Below are 19,071 nucleotides of genomic sequence, written 5' to 3'. Positions count from 1 at the left end.
AATAATCAAATAATTGATTCTTCTGATTAAGTTTTATTGTCTAGTGAATTATCCTCAGCCATACAGAGATATTCACTTGTAGTAAGATTTAGGGATTTAAAGAACCATTTGCTAGAATTTGAAAATAATAATGATTTATATGATGTGAATTTTTGTAGTACAATGGCAATATTCTTGTGACTATATATATACTTGTTTTTTTATATCATTTTAAAAGCATATTTGACTAAAAAAAAATTAAATCTTTTATCTTAAACAAGTTTTAATTATAAGAATTATGTATGTTATGACATTCTGGGTGCCTATATCATCCCAAATTAAAATATTAAAAGCCTGATTGCAGAAGTGTTTCTAAAAATAATAGTTCAGAGGGTACGTGTTTTAAAATAGGCATATTTGGACTTTTTCTATATGATGCTAATTTTTACTTTATGCCTCCAGAATATCATCAGAAATAATTATTTCATTATGCAACAGTTGAAAAATGTTTGCTTAAATTTTTATTAAACAAAATGTAAAAGAAAATTGCAAAAATGTATGATTTTTTTTTTCTCCTATTTCCCAAGATAACTTCATTTAGAGGAAAAATTGATAGAGAAAAGTTTTGATATTAAATTTTACACACAATATCATCGGTTGCAAATTGAAACATATGTTATTGATACAAAAATAGCAATAACTGTCAACAAAAAAGAAGATTTTCTTGAGTACTTGCATAGGATCTTCAGATTTTGCCTCAAAGAACCTTTTGGTATGGTATGATTAAGGAACATGCCAAATTTCAACAAAATTGGTCTGACAGTTTTTGCACAATAATTTTGCAATCCAGATTTTTTTTAAATGTGATTTTTCCAGATTTTGTAGAGCGTAAAATAAAGTCTAGGCAAAATCTGAAGGTCCTATGTGTAATATAAATACTCGACAAAGATTTCCATGAACAACTTTTACAATTTGGTCTTATAGTAAAATTATTGACAGCAAAACTTAAAGCTTATTTAATTGGATGGATGTTTCTCATCCACCCAATATTTATAAAATGTGATCTGCAGTAGCTTTACTGTATCAGTGACGTAGAAAAGACTTCTTGTGTACTAATGTGGTGTTAGGTTCTGTCAGCTGATTCATTGCTATTAATTATAACAAAAAAGAAATGATTTTATGTCTAATCTCAGAGTTTTATTTTATTTAAAAATTTTGCAGTATATGATTTTTAATTAAAAACTCATTTTAAATATTTATATTGAATTTTAATTTACATTTACTAAAAAAAATTATAGGTTTTTTGTAAATCACAATATATTATGGTTATGTTTAAAAAATTAGTTGGTACTTCTTACTGCAAAATATTTATAGATTTTTTTATTAAAATACTTTGGTAAGTATCACTACGGCTTATTTTTGATATGCTGGATTGCCCTGTTACACCCTGATAAAATAAATCTGTTTATTGTATAGAATTATATAATGTTTATGATTTGTTTTTATATTGTAATTATTATTATTATAAATGAAAATTAAATTTTTTTAAAGTGTTTATCAATTTTCATAATATATTTTTTCTGTTATACAGTTTTACATTATATTTTATTGTAATTATTCAATAAACTTAAGAATATTACTTTACTTTATAATAAAAATTGATTTTTAATTGAAAAATTATGAAATTACAATTATAATTGCATTTTATATACAGACACATGGGTAGTTTATCCTTTTTTCCCCTTAGTTGCTCATAAGTAGATTTTCCTTTACTCTTTCATGTATGTGATTGTACATGTTAGGCGAATTAATTAAATGTTATTCTCATTAAGCAACTTTGCTTTATAATGTGGTTAGGTCATTGCTTGACCTGTCCACATCGCTTTATAAATTGCTAACTACTATTTTTGTTTAAAGGACTGGTGTTTCCTCCTGACTTAACAAAAAATGTCATAGTTGCTCTACTGTTCAAAGGAAATATTTTATGAAAAAGACCATTCTATTTTTAAAAAAACTGGTTCATGCATTCTGGCGAGTTGCTATATTTTCCTGGTATCTGGCTAATTCAAATTCTGATAATTCTCCATTAGTACCAAGACTGTGTGTTGTATGTATATATAATTGTTGGGAACAGTAAAATTAAGTATTCACATCTGAACCAAGATTCCTAGAAAAATGCTCTACTGAAATTAATAAAAAATATCTGTTTTTCATTAACTTATAGTTATATGAGCTTCCCTATTTTATACATTTCAAATGAATAAATATTTGGCTCAATTTTTTTCACTATTTGAAGTTATATGTTTAATAATTATTTTTAAGTTATACCGGGAAAATAATTTGAAAAGAAGGGAAATTCTCATTTTCTTTAAAGAAAATCTACCAAAATATATTGGAAGGATACGGTGGGTACAGCAAACTGAACAATACCCGTTTTCTTGGGAAATATCCACATAACGGGTACAGAAATACATTAAAATATTGAACCTAAGCTAATCTTCACTGTTAATTAAAAGTTTTAAATAAAGTTCTAGACAGGCATGTAAGCAAGCTTGCTGTTCAAATCCATATGCTAGGTTGAATGTAAAAGTGTTTTCTTACCAATTTATTTATAAACTAGCTTCTCCAGGCAGGTGGCATCTCGGAATAGGATTATTAGCTGTTCAAAATTGATTACCTCTACATCCCAAGAACTAAACACACTACACTTTTTATTGGTTCTTATTGCCCAGTGTAAACAATTTGTATCATCGATTTTCAGTTATTGGTCATTTTTCAACCTACTGCTTCTTCTAGTTAATTTCACAGATAATAATAATTAGTATTTCTGATTTCATACACTTAGTAAAAAAAGTTTTGTAACAAAAAAACACATTATTACTTAAAGAAAAGATGATATTAAACAATATTAGAATAAGAATTCCCTTAAAAGAAAAACTACACATAATTTAGTCCGAGTACTCTGTGATGGGCTCTAAATAGAACTATAAAAATATATTTAAAATTAATAAAAATTCAATATTAAATAATAATAGAAAACATGAATTTATAAGGTGAATTAAAACATCAGTATTAATAATAAAAAAAGTTAGCAGTTCCTTTTTTAAATTAAAATGAATATTTGATGAATAATGAATATGAAAATTAAATGAAATCAGAAAAGGATGGTCAGAAGAAACAGTTTTCCAGTTGTATCATGGTTAATTTGAGTAATTACATTTTTGGTTATAGTTCATTATTTTATGAAGAAAAACAATCACATAAATAAAAAATATATTATTAATATTTATTTTGCATATATATAATTTAAAGAAATAAATATATATTACAAGTACAATAAATATGTAATAACAAGTATACACCTGACCACCGCAAGACATACTAACAAATCGGGATTTTCTGCTAGTGATCGGTACATTCCAGTGCTAAGCTAAAGGGGATGGAGACACAGACAGACACACATACAAATTCCCTTTATAGAGTAGGATGAAAATGCTATTTTGTAATAAGATAAATCTATATTTGTCCTTTAATCTATAATTGTCATTTTTCAATTCAATTGTTCCTTTTTTTTTTATCATTTTAAATTCTATGCAATTATAACTTTCCTAAAATTAGTAATGATTACTTATGTTACCACAGGGGAAAAATTTATAAAGAAGGGAAATTTTAATTTCCTTGTGAACAAAGTCTATGAAATGTATTGCAATGGTGGGGTGTAGGATTACAGTGAACTGAATAGCACACATCTCAAAGAGAAATACCCTCTTAAGAATCGTGACAATTTCTGAAATCCATAAATATATAGAACAGATAAAAACAGTGTACAAGCTAACCTAATTCCTTGTCAACCAAGATACTGTCACCAAGTGTTTCAGACAGTATAAAAAGGTCAGTGTACAAATGCTTGTGTGAGCTAGAATGTCAGTCTACAAAGTTGTTTTAGCTTGGTTATTTCATAGCTTGAGGTGAATGTGTATTTGTTCTCTTTAAATTTTTTTCACAATTTAAAGTTTATGATATGTAATTTCTGAAATCTGTGATCAATTGGGTTTATGTTACCGTAGTGCAAAGTTTTATAAAGAAAAGAAATTGCCTTTTCCTTGTAAACAGTCTACCTCATGAGATGTACCAAAAGGTTGAGGTGGTGGGTTTACTGTTTACTGAAATTTCGTATACTTTAGTTGTTTCCAGTTAATCAATTTAAAAAAAAACCTTGCAGAAATCCAACCAAGATGATGTATACTCTCGCACAAACATGTTAATGAACTTAAGTCATAAATTCTTATACTGAATTAAATTATAAAAACTAATCTTAGCCTTCAAGAACTGCTTTTTACATTTTGATCTTGGCATCCTAGTTTATAGATTTGTGAATCGGAATATTTGCATTCATCTTGTTTTTAATATATTTAGGGTGTTGTTTTCAAAAGAATGTTATTTAAAAAAAAAATGTAAATGCTATTGAAATAATGAAACAAACTTAACCTAATCTTACAAAACTCCAGTGTTGCTTGGTTTCAACCATTCAAACTTCTTTATCTGATATTTAATGGATGAAATTAGATGACTGAAATGTCAGCAGTAATTTATATTAGTACACAGAAATAATTGTCTACCAGAAGTATATTACTATAATTTGTGTGAACTTTATTTACATTTTTTAAAATGCTAATCAGTGTTCTGCAGGTTCTGATAAGCTGCTATTAAGTAGTGCCAAACAAGATGCTGTCATAAAGAACTAACACAGTAAATAGCTATATAGTAAATTCTATTTAGTGAAATGTGATGTACTTTGCTTCGGTTAATTTCAATTTTGGAAATTATAAAAACTGTAAATACGCAAAACTACTGAAATCTCTGCCTACCAGAGTCCATTTTGGTGCTACAGATACATCTGAAAGAACTCCCTGTACAAATCCTATTATGTTAAATTTCAGAACTTAACCTTTTACCTATTATAGTTATTTACATTATGATAGGTGTTGTGGTTGACCACAGCGAACTTAACAACTACACCTCCCAAATCATTTTTATAAGATTCTGTTACTGAAATTTATAAAAATGCCTCTTGCCTATTATTTTTTCTCCAATATAGCATTTTAAGCACAGTATCTGTTGTGAAAGTAATGATTTTGTTTAAATTCCCGTAGGGAAATACTTGGGAAGCAAGAAAATTTACATTTCCCTGGTAAATACATATTATTAATGTATTTAAAGGTTCTGGGTTGTCAGCAACAGTGAACTGTATATTGTACAGTACACATCTCTATAAATTAAATTTTTATTAGAATGTGTTCACTCAAACTGAATATGGAACATAATGGCAAAATGGATTTAGAAAATTATGCACATATGAAGATACTCAAATTAGAACATACTTAACAATAAGGTTCAACAAAAAAACAATTTGTAAAGTAAATACAATCTATTTTCATTAAAAAATGAGCACAATTTACTTAATTTAAATTTATAACAAAAAAACCCTGACCATATAAATAAAATATTTTGGAAATTCAATTATTTTGTACATATAATAAATTCATGAATTAAAAATAGACAGATATTTTCTGTATCAAAATGTATGAACATGATACCCTGATTGTGCTAATTCACTTAACTAATATTTTTCTAAGAACTGAAACATTAGTTGTATGTCATGAGTATATTTTCTCAGATTTATACCTATCACTAACATTGTTTATTTGTTTTAAAAGGCACTTTATCTTAGATGAATTAATCAGCCATATTATACTGACCTATTGTTTTGTTTTGTTTTTTTTTTTTTTTAGGTTCATTTTACATAATTATTGTAATGTAAACAATGAATAACTAGAAATAATTAATCAGTCTACATTAACAACAACATTCAACATTACATCAATTAATATTAAAATTTGAAATATTGCAAAATTATTTATAGTTCAGATGTTATATTATCCAAAATTAAAAAAAAATGAAATTTTGTAACTACCACTTTCATAAACTCAAACTTTTTATGAAAACAAAAACCAGAATTTCAAATTGGGATATTTTATTAGAAATCTGATTTTCACAGATTGTACTGTTTAATAACATTAGCTGCTATTACAAGGCGTTGAATTTCTGAAGTCCCTTCATATATTTCAGTGATCCTTGCATCCCTGTAGTGTCTTTCAGCAGGCATATCAGAAACGTAACCCATTCCACCAAGGATCTAAAACAGAAAATCTTGACTATAATAAAAAAAATACAAAGATTGAATCCATTTAACAACACATGTTAATTCGTTATTGAAATGTAATCATAAATTGAAAATGATATAGTTCTGTTTACAAACTAAAATTTTGTACTCTTCTGTTATGTGTCAAGAAACACTAATGTCAGTTTTCAAATTGACATTAAAGCATGGACCATAGAATAATGATCTACAAGTAATTGAAGATTTTGTGAATTAAATGTTTTTTTAATTAGGTTAAAAAAAAATTGCTGTCGTTACATTAATCTTAGTTTAGTCGTTACATTAATTTTAGTTATTATATTATTTTTAATATTTTCTGGGTAACAATGCAAAAGCATTTTTCAGCCTCAAGAAAAAAAGAAGAATTAAATATTGACTTATTTTTATTCAGGAGACCAGAAAGTGGGAATATCATAGAGGATTTTCACAAATCACGATCTCTATGACAGTGATGCCACATGAATTCTGCAAGATACAAATCTATAATTCCTCTATATGTACCACACCACATTTGTTACAGTATTTCATTCCATGCATTTTCTACAGTTTGTATATGGGCTCCTGTTTGTGGGTCTACAAAATTTTGCAAATTATTAACTGTTTGGTGGACTTAATTTCCTAGCAGGATTGGAATTCCCCGATATTCTCACCATTCATCCAAAAAAACTGTTGATCCTGCTTTTATGTAATTTGTTATCAAAGCCATTAAAGATTGCATGCTTCTATCTGGCACTGTGACAAAAGATACTCTTTACTTTCTCGGAAACAACCACTGAAGACCCACTGCCAAGGCAGTATATGGCCAACATTTTCATTGCGTGAACATACTTTCATAGATTTCCAATGTCACATGGGTCTGCCGATTATCACTGGATTGTTAATGATATTGTGAGCACAAACCTCGTGCACATAGTTACTCAAGTCCACAAAAGTGTTGTAGTCAATTTATAATTCATGTGTACAAAACTTGACTGATGCTAGGCCCTTTGCCGAAGCATAAATGAAAAATACTATTTTCCAAAATGGTAATTTAGACAAGTCAGAAATGTATTTTGGTATAACCATTTAAATTCTGTACACCCCCCCCCCCTTGAAGCACATCCACCCACTCATAAAATCATATCATTTACTTGTACATGGGTGTTCCTGGAAAAACAAAACAGCATCATTTTCATTTGTAATGCATTCAACTAAATGTATAAAGAACACACTAAATGACAGAAAGAAAAAACAAGACTGGATGATGTTTAATTGGTTAATAACCTGCTAAATACAGATCTGTATGGACGAGTATGACATGCATGCGTAATACGTACAATGACTCAGTAGACTGATGTCATACAAATAAAATAATAAATATAAATAAAACAACTAGATAAGTTAATAACTTCAATATTACTATTAAATTAATAATTAAGTTTTCTTGACACATAATGGAAGTAATTAAAATTTTATTTTTCAATTAAAAAGAAATGGAAGGTTTTAATTGTTAACGTCAGAAAGTAGGTAGTGAGAAAGTAAAATCTGTTTAATAGCCTTTTTTTAATATGGCTCTACTTGTACATAAATACCTGTGAAAATAAAGAAAAAAATTAATATAAATATGGATTTGGAAACCTTTTTTCTTTTTATTTATTTTTAATAACTGATTTTTTCTCGTTTTGATTTAAATTATAATACAATATTTTTCACCACATTTTGGTCTGTTTTGTTTTTACTAAAACTCAATTTCTTAAACTCTTTTTTATGTTGTGTTGATTTTCTCAGAATTAAACTTCATACAAATTTTGTTTTTTTACTGCCCATTTAGTGAACTTATATGTAAACCTTAGAATTTTTGTGTTTTATGATAATTTTCTAAAAAAAATTATTAATTTTATTTGTAATTAACTATGTATTAAATACAGTCCTGGGTCCTGTTTAATTCAATTTTTCAGGTTAAAAGCCTTAAGGAACTATCAAATTTAACCCTGAATTTAAATTTCAAGCATTTTAGTACAGCTTCACTTTACCATTAAACAGAAAACACGAAGAAATATTTTGCAAACTGTAACTCAAAAACGAAAATTTACAGACCTATGTTTATATGAACCTTTTTTTATTTTCACTTGGAGAACATGCAATTAAATACTTTCTGTTTCTTTGCGAGACAGCTTATATATTGTCGCTGAATTGTTTTGATGGCACTTGGTAACTTAGAACCTTGTGTTACCTCTGAAAAGGGCCGTTTGTGTTTGAGGGGATAGGACTGAGAAGGGCTGTTGAGTTCTCCATTCACTGGTCTCCGGTAATGTCAGCTCGGCTTGACACATTGTAGCAGCTTCTCCAATGGAATCAGACGAAGTTTCCCGTCAACAGCAGTTGGATTCCATCTTCAGTGTCTGTATAGCAGTGGCCTCTAGAGCCCTACACTGTTGGGTTGTCTTCCTCCATCACATCCTAGGGGGTTCTCCCTGAGTGATGCTTGTCCATCTCTATGCCTTCTGGTGCTAGTAAGTTTCATGCCGAGCCAGCCAGGCCTGTTGCTCTGGCAGGGATGTCAGCAAGATCCCATGTTGGGCTGGCCAAGGGACTTTTTCCTTCTTCTCGGTCTTCTCCTGGTGGTGGTACAAGTGTGAATGTTACCATATTGTTGTGCTGCTGCTTATAAAGCTGCCAGCCAGTCCTTGGTGAGATGTTGGACTGTCAGCTGGCTTGGTAGGAGGAGGGAGCACAGGTGGACTGCAGGCTCTGACATTTACTGGTTAGCATCGAGCTCACTACTAGTAAGCACAGTATGTGGTAACAATATGCAAGATGTTTCTCACACTTAGTATAATCTTATTTCTTTTATTATCAGGTTTACTGATTGATAAACTTTCTTAGTAACATCTACCCAAATTTTATCTACTCTAAAACTTATTTATATGCTGCAATATTATTGGTGTGAAATTAGACTTGTTTATTTTTAACTTCAGGTTCTATTTCCTCTTATTTATGGGACTTTTTACATGTATGAATTATCAAGTCCTGTGAGAAGGTGAAATTTTTAAGGCAGTAGTGTCAATACCCTGTCATATTGCTATGAAATATTATTCTCAAATTGGTTGCAATCATATGAAAATTTGTTTAATTAGTACTGATAATTTTTTGTTTTATATTTCACTTTGTAAATCCTATTCATCAGTGGTTCGGTTTTGAAAATAACTGGTCTACCAATATTCCCTACACAAATCACAATTTATTTTCTTTTTCATCTCTATGGGGGAATGAATCATAAAATGTGTTCCCATAATTTCCTTTTATAAAAACCATCTAAAAAAGAAATATAGCCTATAAAAGAAACCGACTGAATGTAAAGTTCGTTAGCATATACTTCCATCTTCCACTGACAAAATGAGTAGAGTGTTTCCCAAAGGACCTGAGATTGTTTATGTGCTTTTGGCTATTTTAAAAAGCTGCTTATTTATTTGCTGGATTATGCTAAAAAAAATTTTCTGGTTATTTTCTGCCCAATCTTCGAAATCTCTGCTTATATGAATGGATTTAGTTTTTTTTTTATTGCCTTATAAAAGTTCACAGTTTGGGGTGATAGATTTCAAAACACCATTCATAAGGAATAATGAATGAAAAATTTCAGCATAATTTGGACGGTCATTTTAAAAAATTTCATCCTGATTTCTGTTTAATGATAAAATGAAACCATACTAAAGTTCCTAGAATTTAAATTCAGGGATAAATTTGATAGTATTTTATGGCTTTTGACCTGAAAAACTGAATTAAACAGGACCCAGTACTGTATTTAATGTATGTATGTTATACGTATTTAACTGTATGTTTATATGAACTTTTTTTTCTTTATTTTCACATAAGCTTGTGTATGTATGTATAAGTAGACCCATATTAAAAAAAGGTTAATCACTCCAAATTACTGAGATAAATCTACATAGTTAAACCCCTATGATAAAAGCAAATTAATTAATAAATATACCTAAAATGAGTTATAACAACTATCAATAGATCCAACCTGTATACACTGATGAGCATTGTAAGTAGCTGCTTCTGATGCTGATAGTTTGGCCATGGCTGCTTCCTGCAAAAAAAAAAGAAAAGATTACTGTTGTGTAAAAAGAAGATTACAGTATATTACGATGACATAACTATTCTGGTTTTTATGCAATTTTTTCATGAAAATTTACAATTAAATGATACAAATACAACCAAAATCATGAATGTAATTTTGTAAAAACATCATCCTTATTCTGAAGGATAATAAAATATTTTTAACTACCAATGGAAGTCTAGTATAAAAAAAATTATAAGGGAGGGACTAGGCCCCTGTGTTTTTACTCTGGCCGTGATTTTGTCCATACTTTTCACCTCAGTAATGCAAAGAATGTTATACTATCATCTTTTCATAAGCTTCACCTATTTTGTGAAAAAATGAACAGTATGTAACTATTAACTACTGATATAAACAGACACTGTTTTCCAATGTTGTAAATTATAATAGTAAGGATAGAATGATTATAGTCTGTTCGGGTTAGATGGTTTATGCACTTGATAAAAGTGAATATTCTATCTAAAATGAACTAATTGTACTAAAGAACTAATAAGTAAATTTTATAAAAAAATGAGTAGTAACATTCTACATAGTGACAAAATTTTAGATTTGTTTTTTCATATGTGCTTGGCCCAAAAAAATTCTAATTTATAAGAAATCAAAGACAAAATGCGCTAAAACATTTTGTACATTTCTCATAAATATGTCATGGAACTACTACAGATTTTTAAAAAAAATTACTGACCTCCAAAGAGGTGCAGAGCTTCTTGTTATAATCCCAACACACCTGATTTGCATCCATGTTACTTTTTGTAACTTTATTTTTAATGTGCAGTGTTTTTAATAGATGTGGTTTATATTTTTTAAATATATTATTTTCTTAAAGGTCATACACCCATTGTAAACATTAAGATAATCTTGTTTGTGAGCTTCCTTCAATTTTAAATTACCACCTTTTGTTTTCATTAAATAACTATTGACACAAATACCAGAGTGCACTGCTATTCAATCAAACATCTGTTGTATACAGCTGTTATTATGTTCATTGGACACTGTTGATTCCAACTTGTGAAGATGTTTACTAATGAAGAAACAGTTTTTGCTTTAAAAACCTGGTATAAAGATGGTTATAATTTTAAAATAAATGAGTAGAATAATCATTTCAACACTGTTCCACCGACATGGAAGGCTGTCTACAATTTAGAAAAACATTTTGACAGAAATGCATCTGCAGCAGACTGCTCCAGGTCAGGTAGGCCATCATTAAGTGATGAAACTAAGTTTACAGTTTTACAAGCGGTTATCCAAAACCCTAAAAAGTCTACTCATAGGCTATCTCTTGAACAGAATATTTCTAGAACTTCTGTTCGGAAAATTTATATAAGGCTAAATTCAAACATTACATACCTCATCTCATACATGGCCTATTGGAAGATGATCCTGACTGTAAGCTTCAATTTTGTGAGACAATGTTAAATGAAGTAAGACTTCTTACTTCAAGACGTCTTACTTCTACAACTACTTCTAACTATCTTACATAACAAGTTGTTTTCTAAGATAATTTGGAGTGATGAGGCGACTTTCAAATTAACAGGCCATGTCAGCAGACAACTATTGGTATTAGATATACTATTGATATTAGATAATACTATTGGTATTCAGATAACCATAGAATTGTTTTTGAGAGGCAGCTAAATCAACCAAGTGTTACTGTTTGGAGTGGTATCTCATGTCGAAATAATAATCAGGCCTTGGGTTTTTGATGGAATAGTATCTGGAGAGAACTACCTGGAAATGTTGGCAACCTATGCCATTCCAGGGCTACAAATGAACTATGACAACTTCACCTTACTTTACTTTTAACATTATGGAATCCCACTTCATTATGCAACAGCTGTGCGATACGTTGATGATTTATGTGGTGGGAAAGTTATCGGACAGCAAGGGGCAACAATAGAAATGCCACCCATGTCTCCAGACCTCACATCCAAGGATTTTATCATTTGGGGAATTTTTAAAGACAAAGTCTACATTACAAAACCACAAATAATTGAGGACTTGAAAGAAGCTATTCAAAATGCTCTTGAAGAAATACATTCCAATTCAAGACTGTGCAGACAAATATGCTTAAGTGTCCCAGGTTGTCTGCAGAAATGTATCAACAAAAATGAAAAACATTTTCAGAAAAATGTAATAAATAATCGTGTAGCTTTAATAAAGAGTTAGTTATGAATTCAATTTGGTTTTGTTTTATATTAAAATAATGACCTTTACGATGGGTAATGACTTTTGGTTCAACTGGTATATATATTATTTTACTGAAATTATAAAAAATTATAACAGAATTAATTCAATCACGACTGAGGGTGCAGGAACCCACGAAAAAGTGCTTTCATGAAAAATTAAGATGAGATATGTCATCACAATATTCTGTACTAAGTGGTTTATTTAACAGAATTTAAATATATATAAATAATTTTAGTGTGAGAGTGTGTGTATGTGTATATATATATATATATAAATACCAGCAGACCCAGCAATACTTCGCTATTGCTAGATTAGAGTATATATATAGATTAAATGAAAACAATTGAAAGTTTGATAAAACATTAACAAGATGAACATTACGGAACTTCATAAAATTTAACCTTTCCCTTTCACCCTTTCTTTTTCCCATTTTCATTTTTACCACATTCCCTTTCCACCATTTCCCTATCCTTCACCCATTTATCTTTCCTTATTTCCTTTTTCCCCTTCCTTTTTTCTCCTTTCCATTTACTTTTCTCTGTTTTCCTTCCATTTTACCTTTTCAATTTTTCCCTTTTTCCTTGTGCGTAAATCGGTCCAGTAGCTTTTAGTCTACAGCGAACACACATAACAGACAAATACAGAAAAATAAATTTTTTAGATGTTGACAGAAATTAGTAAAAGTAATAAAATTATAACATCCATCTATCTATAAGAAACCAACAACTAGTAAAATAACTATTAACAGAAGATCGAATCATCCTTGGGCACACAAAATTAATATATTTACAAATATGTTAAATAGAGCAATACATTACACACAAAATAATAAAGAAAAACTGGATGCAGAAATAGATCATTAATTGAAAATATTTATAAAAAACAGAAATTGAGTCTAATAATGCAACAACGTTGATACCTATAAATAATAAATTTGATGATGAAAATATTTATATAAAATACTCCTATACTAACAACATTATTGAAAACTTGGTTAATGTTTACAATGATATAAAACATATAAAATAGCTTATAGACCATACAATCATATAATAAAACATTTAAAAATGCATAATGATGATAATGGTCTTAATTATTTGTGTGATATCTATAAAATAACACGCAATGATGGTAACAAAATTTATATTGGGAAAACTAGTAGATCATTTAGGGCAATTTTTGCAAAACACTTTAGATCTTATAAAAACAATAAATTAGGTTTCTCCAATCTTGCAGACCATTTAATAATCAATAAATATTCAATCACCAACTCAGATACAAATTTAAAAATAATAGAAATTGTAAAGGATAATTGTAAAATTATTATTATAATAATAATAACAAAATTAAATATTTTAGAAAAATATTATATCTACAAGTATAGACAAAAGTTTCACTTGATTAATGTGCAGAGTTTGATAATGTCTTTTTATCAAAACTGCCATAGATAACAGCACATTCATATAATTTAGTAAATAAAATTTTTAAATAATGTTAGAGCTGTACGTGTGGCAGGCCACATGAAATATTTTATTTTAATTTTTTGAATACATATTTTTATAATACGCGACCATTTTAATGTTTTTGAATTTAATGTGATTTAAAAAAAAAATTTATTAACTGACGATGAGGGAAACCCTCGAAAGTGCTCTTAAAATGGAAAAGCAATAAGTATAAGGTAAGATGCATTATTGAATACTGTACTGCTGGTAGAAAACTGAGTTATAATTTTGTCTCTGTACATAATATACACACACAAAAATTTAATATTTCAACAAAAAAAAATGATAAAAATGCAGGAATTAATATTTTGTTACATGATTATAGTGAAAACTCTTTAGAAATCAATACTATAAAGTTACTTCAAGTTAGTCTTATCTACATATATTTCACTTGTTATCTTCTAAATGTAATTTTAACAATTTATATAAGTAGGCTGTTATAATAATTAGTAAATATGATGTAATAAATTACTATATATACAAGGAATTTAAGAAACAAATTCAATTACACACTTTTTACCAAAATCAGTTCTGTGTAACTCTGATGATATTCATCACAATTAAATTTCAGTCACATAAAATTTTTCACTGAAATGTTATATAACTGTATAAAAATACTCTAAAAACAATTCACAACAAAATTTTATTTATAACATATGGTGCAAGTATGAAAACAGTACTACATAACAATTTTTCATTGGTTATACACAACTCATGCTAGAAAATGCGCTAAAATAAAATTCTTAATTATGAATGATGATGGTGGACCCAAGGAAGTCATAGGAGTCACTGGATTTTTAAAAATCCAGTGACCCCTATGTATTTAATAGTATGTTAACAGATTCTTTGGTAAGTAATTAAAATTAAACTTGGACAAGTAATATAAATTCTTCACCAATATTGTACTTAATAATTTGAAACAATAAATGAAATTGATATTTATTACTCACCTTAGTATATGGTTTCTTTTGGTCTTTAAGGTAAGCAGCACGCCAGGTCAGTAATCTTGAACTCTCTAATTTCAAAGACATATCAGCAATTTTTTGCTGAAAGAAGAACAATATATGCAAAATAATAGAGTGATAATTGAAAAGGAAAAATTTATAAAATAATTACACAATGTAACAAAATATCTATAAGCAGGCTTACCAGCTGTTACAGCATCTCATGTACATAAATTAATAATATAAATTACAAATGATTTACACTGACTTCTTCCAGTTTAAATTCATAATGATTACAAATCAACTTGTGTGCCTGTGTATTTAGAATATTTTTACTATATCATAACCTTGCTTATCCCACCTTGGGTTTTCTGAAATAGTCATGACAGATACGTTACTAAATGATAAAAATGAAAAGCAATATCAGCATTAAACAGCTGAAACAACTGGTTAAGTAATTATTCTTGGTTAACTCAAATATGAGGGTTTAAAATTTCTCTAAGAAGAAAATGTTAATTCATTAAGAGAATAATAATGTAAGAGGTTTGATAAAAATATTTGGATAAAACCACTTTTTTCCTTGACTATATGAGTCTATATGTAGACTCATATTTGATCTGTAGTTCAGATTTAATAGCCACATGTGTAAATTGTATTTGACTGTTCTGATATAATTCACAACAATCAAAGAAGTTTCATCAAAATTTGTATAGAATATGAAACTAAATGCTCTAAGATGTTGTAAAAGACTTTCTGAAAAATACAGAAAAAATAAAAAATATCTACTTTACAGCAATGAGCAGTCGATAAATGGAAAATATCCATGCAAGATGGTTCATAAAAAAAAAGTCAGTTAAAGATGCTAAAAATTGGAAAACTAAACAGTCATTAGCAAATTAAAAAGTAGCAGTTAAAGAAAAAATTTGTTATGAAAATATCATCAGTAGGAAAATTTCAGCAAAGCCTGGTATCTCATATTGTTCATGTGAAACAATATTCACTAAATGTTTTGGGCATGGGATTAATAAAGAAAAGCTTTTTCAAAATTGTTACATAAGGAACAAGAGATTGCTAAAAAGTCACTGATGACATAACATTACTCCAGCGCAACACGTTGATGAATCACGGATACTTGCTATTACATCAAAATGAATGTCTAATCATCTCAATGGAAGCTCCCAAGTGTGTGAAGACAAGAAATAGTCAAGTTCCATCAAATATTAAAATTACTATTACTGTTTACTTAAATTGTTTTAGTATTATATTTTATACATTTTTACCCTGAGGTGATATGATCAATAAAAAATATTACTTAGAAACTTTATATTGTTTGAAAAAAGTTATTTATAAAAAACCATGACTAGCTTTACAAAAAGGCAATTCATAGAAACTACACCATGATAATGCACCAGTTCACACATTGTTGCTTTTTCAAGAAGTTGACAATTCATTCTATAAAATAGAATTTTTTGCAACTGTTAGACATTAAACCAAAATCAATAAGCAAACTGAAGGTTACACTGAAAACACACCTAAAAAGTTTTTGAATGCAGAAAAAATGTTACATAAGTACGTTTTATCAGAAGAGGATTATTTTGAAGTGGAAATATAAAGATAAAATGAATAAGACTTTTTTTTTTAAATAAATAACAATTGCATACACTTTAAAACCTTTTTAAGTGTATTATGTACTCTAAAAAAAAAACACCTCAACAAAAAATACATAATAAAATTTTACTTTTTTTTTGCAATGAATGAAGGTGTGCATAGGTCAATTCTTATAAGCATAGCAACATTGATTGTAACAAATAAAAGAAATCCTGAAAAATTCAAGTTTTCAACAATGTTTTATGTATTGAATATTGGTTAGAATATAAAAAATCTTTACTAAATAGAAAATATTTTAATTGACTTGCTTTTGTTTATAATTTTTATACATCACTCTTAACATAATGATTTACTTACTAACTATTAATTACTATTCTGTAAATTCAGCCAACATAATAAAAATAAAACAACTGGGATTCAATTAATTAATGTTTTGCCTATAAAAAATATAAGTTTTATAATACACAAAGCTTTTTAACTGTATTACAGTGCAATTTAAAAGTTTTATAACTTGACGAACAATAACTATTAGAAACAATAGTTAGTGCCAGACTTATCAATAGATTCATCACAGTGTAAACAATTATAGTGATGTGTGATACATATAACATACATGGTTGTGTGCAATACATGTGTGTGCGATGAATTCAGATTGATCTGATATGACAATGAATTTTTCTCTTGGTAAAGTAATTATAACAATAAAACAGTAATATGTATTTAATGAATGACTATACTAGTGCATAACAAATAACCATTCTCACTTGAGAAACAATTACAGGAGGAAATGAATTACTCAAATTAAAATATGTAAATAGCTTATACCAAAAGTAAAAGATAAGGCAGGAACTGAATCATTAATGTTTTTAGAAAGACATGACATCATCCTCTTTCTTTTGACAATCTACATGCAACTACTCAAGAATTCATGCATTCTAACACACCAGTATCTACCTATACACATATAAATGGGACTAGGAAGAAAAGTAATAAATATCATAAAATATTCAATAATCCACTTCAAGAAAGTAAAATAAAATTTTAATAGTGCTGACAGCAATATCATACATGGAAAAGATAAATTTTGTACTTGGAATAAATTTCTTAAACATGGTTTCCGCTGATATATTTTAATAATTTTAATAACTTAGAAAAATTGCACATATACAGTAACCATAAAAATTTAATTAATGAACAAAAACTTTTTAAAGATAAATTACTTAAATATGTCCTAAATACAAATATAAAGGGATAATAATCATAAAAAACTAAATTATCATATTTATAATATGGTTTCCTTTAATTATATTTTATTCCACCAGAATTCACTATATTATCTTCAGTATATTGTTGACATTCAAACAGTCATGACTGTATTCTCATTTTAATTTTTTGACTTAAAATATTTTTAATCTCCTGATGATGGTTTAAAAACCCAAAAGATGTTGAGAAAATACATCTTTTTGGGTGGTTAAAAAAATGTTTAATTATTTTTTTATTCTTACTTTGGAGATGTTATGTCCAGAAATTACTTGAAAATTTTAACTATATGCTTTTTTTAAAAACAAAGTTTCGTAGTTAAACATCATTAACTAATTATTGTTAAAGATTATTAATGATTATTATTGTAGTCTAACAAGACTAGTAGACATGACAACTCTCCTGAAATGTGATTACTTAAAATGTAATTTTTGATTATCCTTTCTTCCAGGAACAGGTTCTGCAAGTTATTAAGGACACAAAACTGGCTGGAGTAGTTATTATTATCTATAATTTTTTTTTTAACTGAAGATCATGAATTGTTGTTCATAATGTAATTCAGCTGCAATGTTTCAGCCTAAAGTAATTACCTGTATAGCTTGTAACCTTATGATCGGAGCACCAAATGCAGTTCTTTTAGAAGCATATTCCACTGCACAATCAAGGGAAGCCTGAGCTATTCCAAGTGCTTGTGAAGCAATACCAATTCGTCCTGAATCTGTGAATTAGATGCACAATTTCAAATAATTAATAATGATTATTATTAAAAAATAATAGTTAATTACTGCATAGAAGGTATGAAAATATAAATTTCAAGCTTATCTGTGCTCTTGTCATTGTTTGTGACCAAATTGAGGGTCATTGTTTACAATCAAATCTGGAATTAAATTAAGAAAACTAAAAAATCTAAATTTTAACAGATCATGTAATTTAGAATAAAATCTCCTTAGTTGAAATTAATAAATTGGTTGATATCGTGTGAAAAGCTATGGCTTTACATTTAATTCTGACAAGAATTTTTAAGACATGAGAGCATCTAGAGTGACAGTGAAAAACTGTACTATGAGTTAACAATATACATTTTTCTAAATCCGTAAGAATATTTCTTAACTATGACAAATAACATGTTTTAAATAGCATAAACAAAAAGTAAATTTTCCCTATATTTAATCAGTAATGTTCATTTTCTAATAGTCATGACTAGTTTCTGGTATCAAACCACTAGTCATAAACATTGAAAGGATTTCATTTTGTGATTGGTTTTATCAA

General features: G+C 28.1%; 1 protein-coding gene across 3 annotated transcripts in view; it reads right to left on the bottom strand.

Annotated features, from left to right (window-relative positions):
• Positions 1 to 3,244: 3,244 nt before the first annotated feature.
• Arc42 (Activator-recruited cofactor subunit 42) overlaps positions 3,245 to 19,071 on the bottom strand; it is a 39,788-nt gene continuing 23,961 nt past the window's right edge. For all 3 annotated transcript variants that reach the window (XM_075362287.1, XM_075362288.1, XM_075362286.1), the window contains 4 exons: positions 18,393 to 18,520; positions 14,941 to 15,036; positions 10,206 to 10,271; positions 3,245 to 6,175 (listed from right to left, as the gene is read on the bottom strand). In XM_075362287.1, the coding sequence (XP_075218402.1) occupies positions 6,032 to 6,175; positions 10,206 to 10,271; positions 14,941 to 15,036; positions 18,393 to 18,520 (434 nt within the window). In that variant the 3' untranslated portion in view covers positions 3,245 to 6,031. The remainder of the gene's footprint in view (positions 6,176 to 10,205; positions 10,272 to 14,940; positions 15,037 to 18,392; positions 18,521 to 19,071) is intronic.

This window comes from Lycorma delicatula, chromosome 4 (genome assembly GCF_047948215.1).
Source record: "Lycorma delicatula isolate Av1 chromosome 4, ASM4794821v1, whole genome shotgun sequence".
NCBI classification, from domain to species: domain Eukaryota; kingdom Metazoa; phylum Arthropoda; class Insecta; order Hemiptera; family Fulgoridae; genus Lycorma; species Lycorma delicatula.
This window is presented reverse-complemented; position numbering and strand designations above follow the sequence as displayed.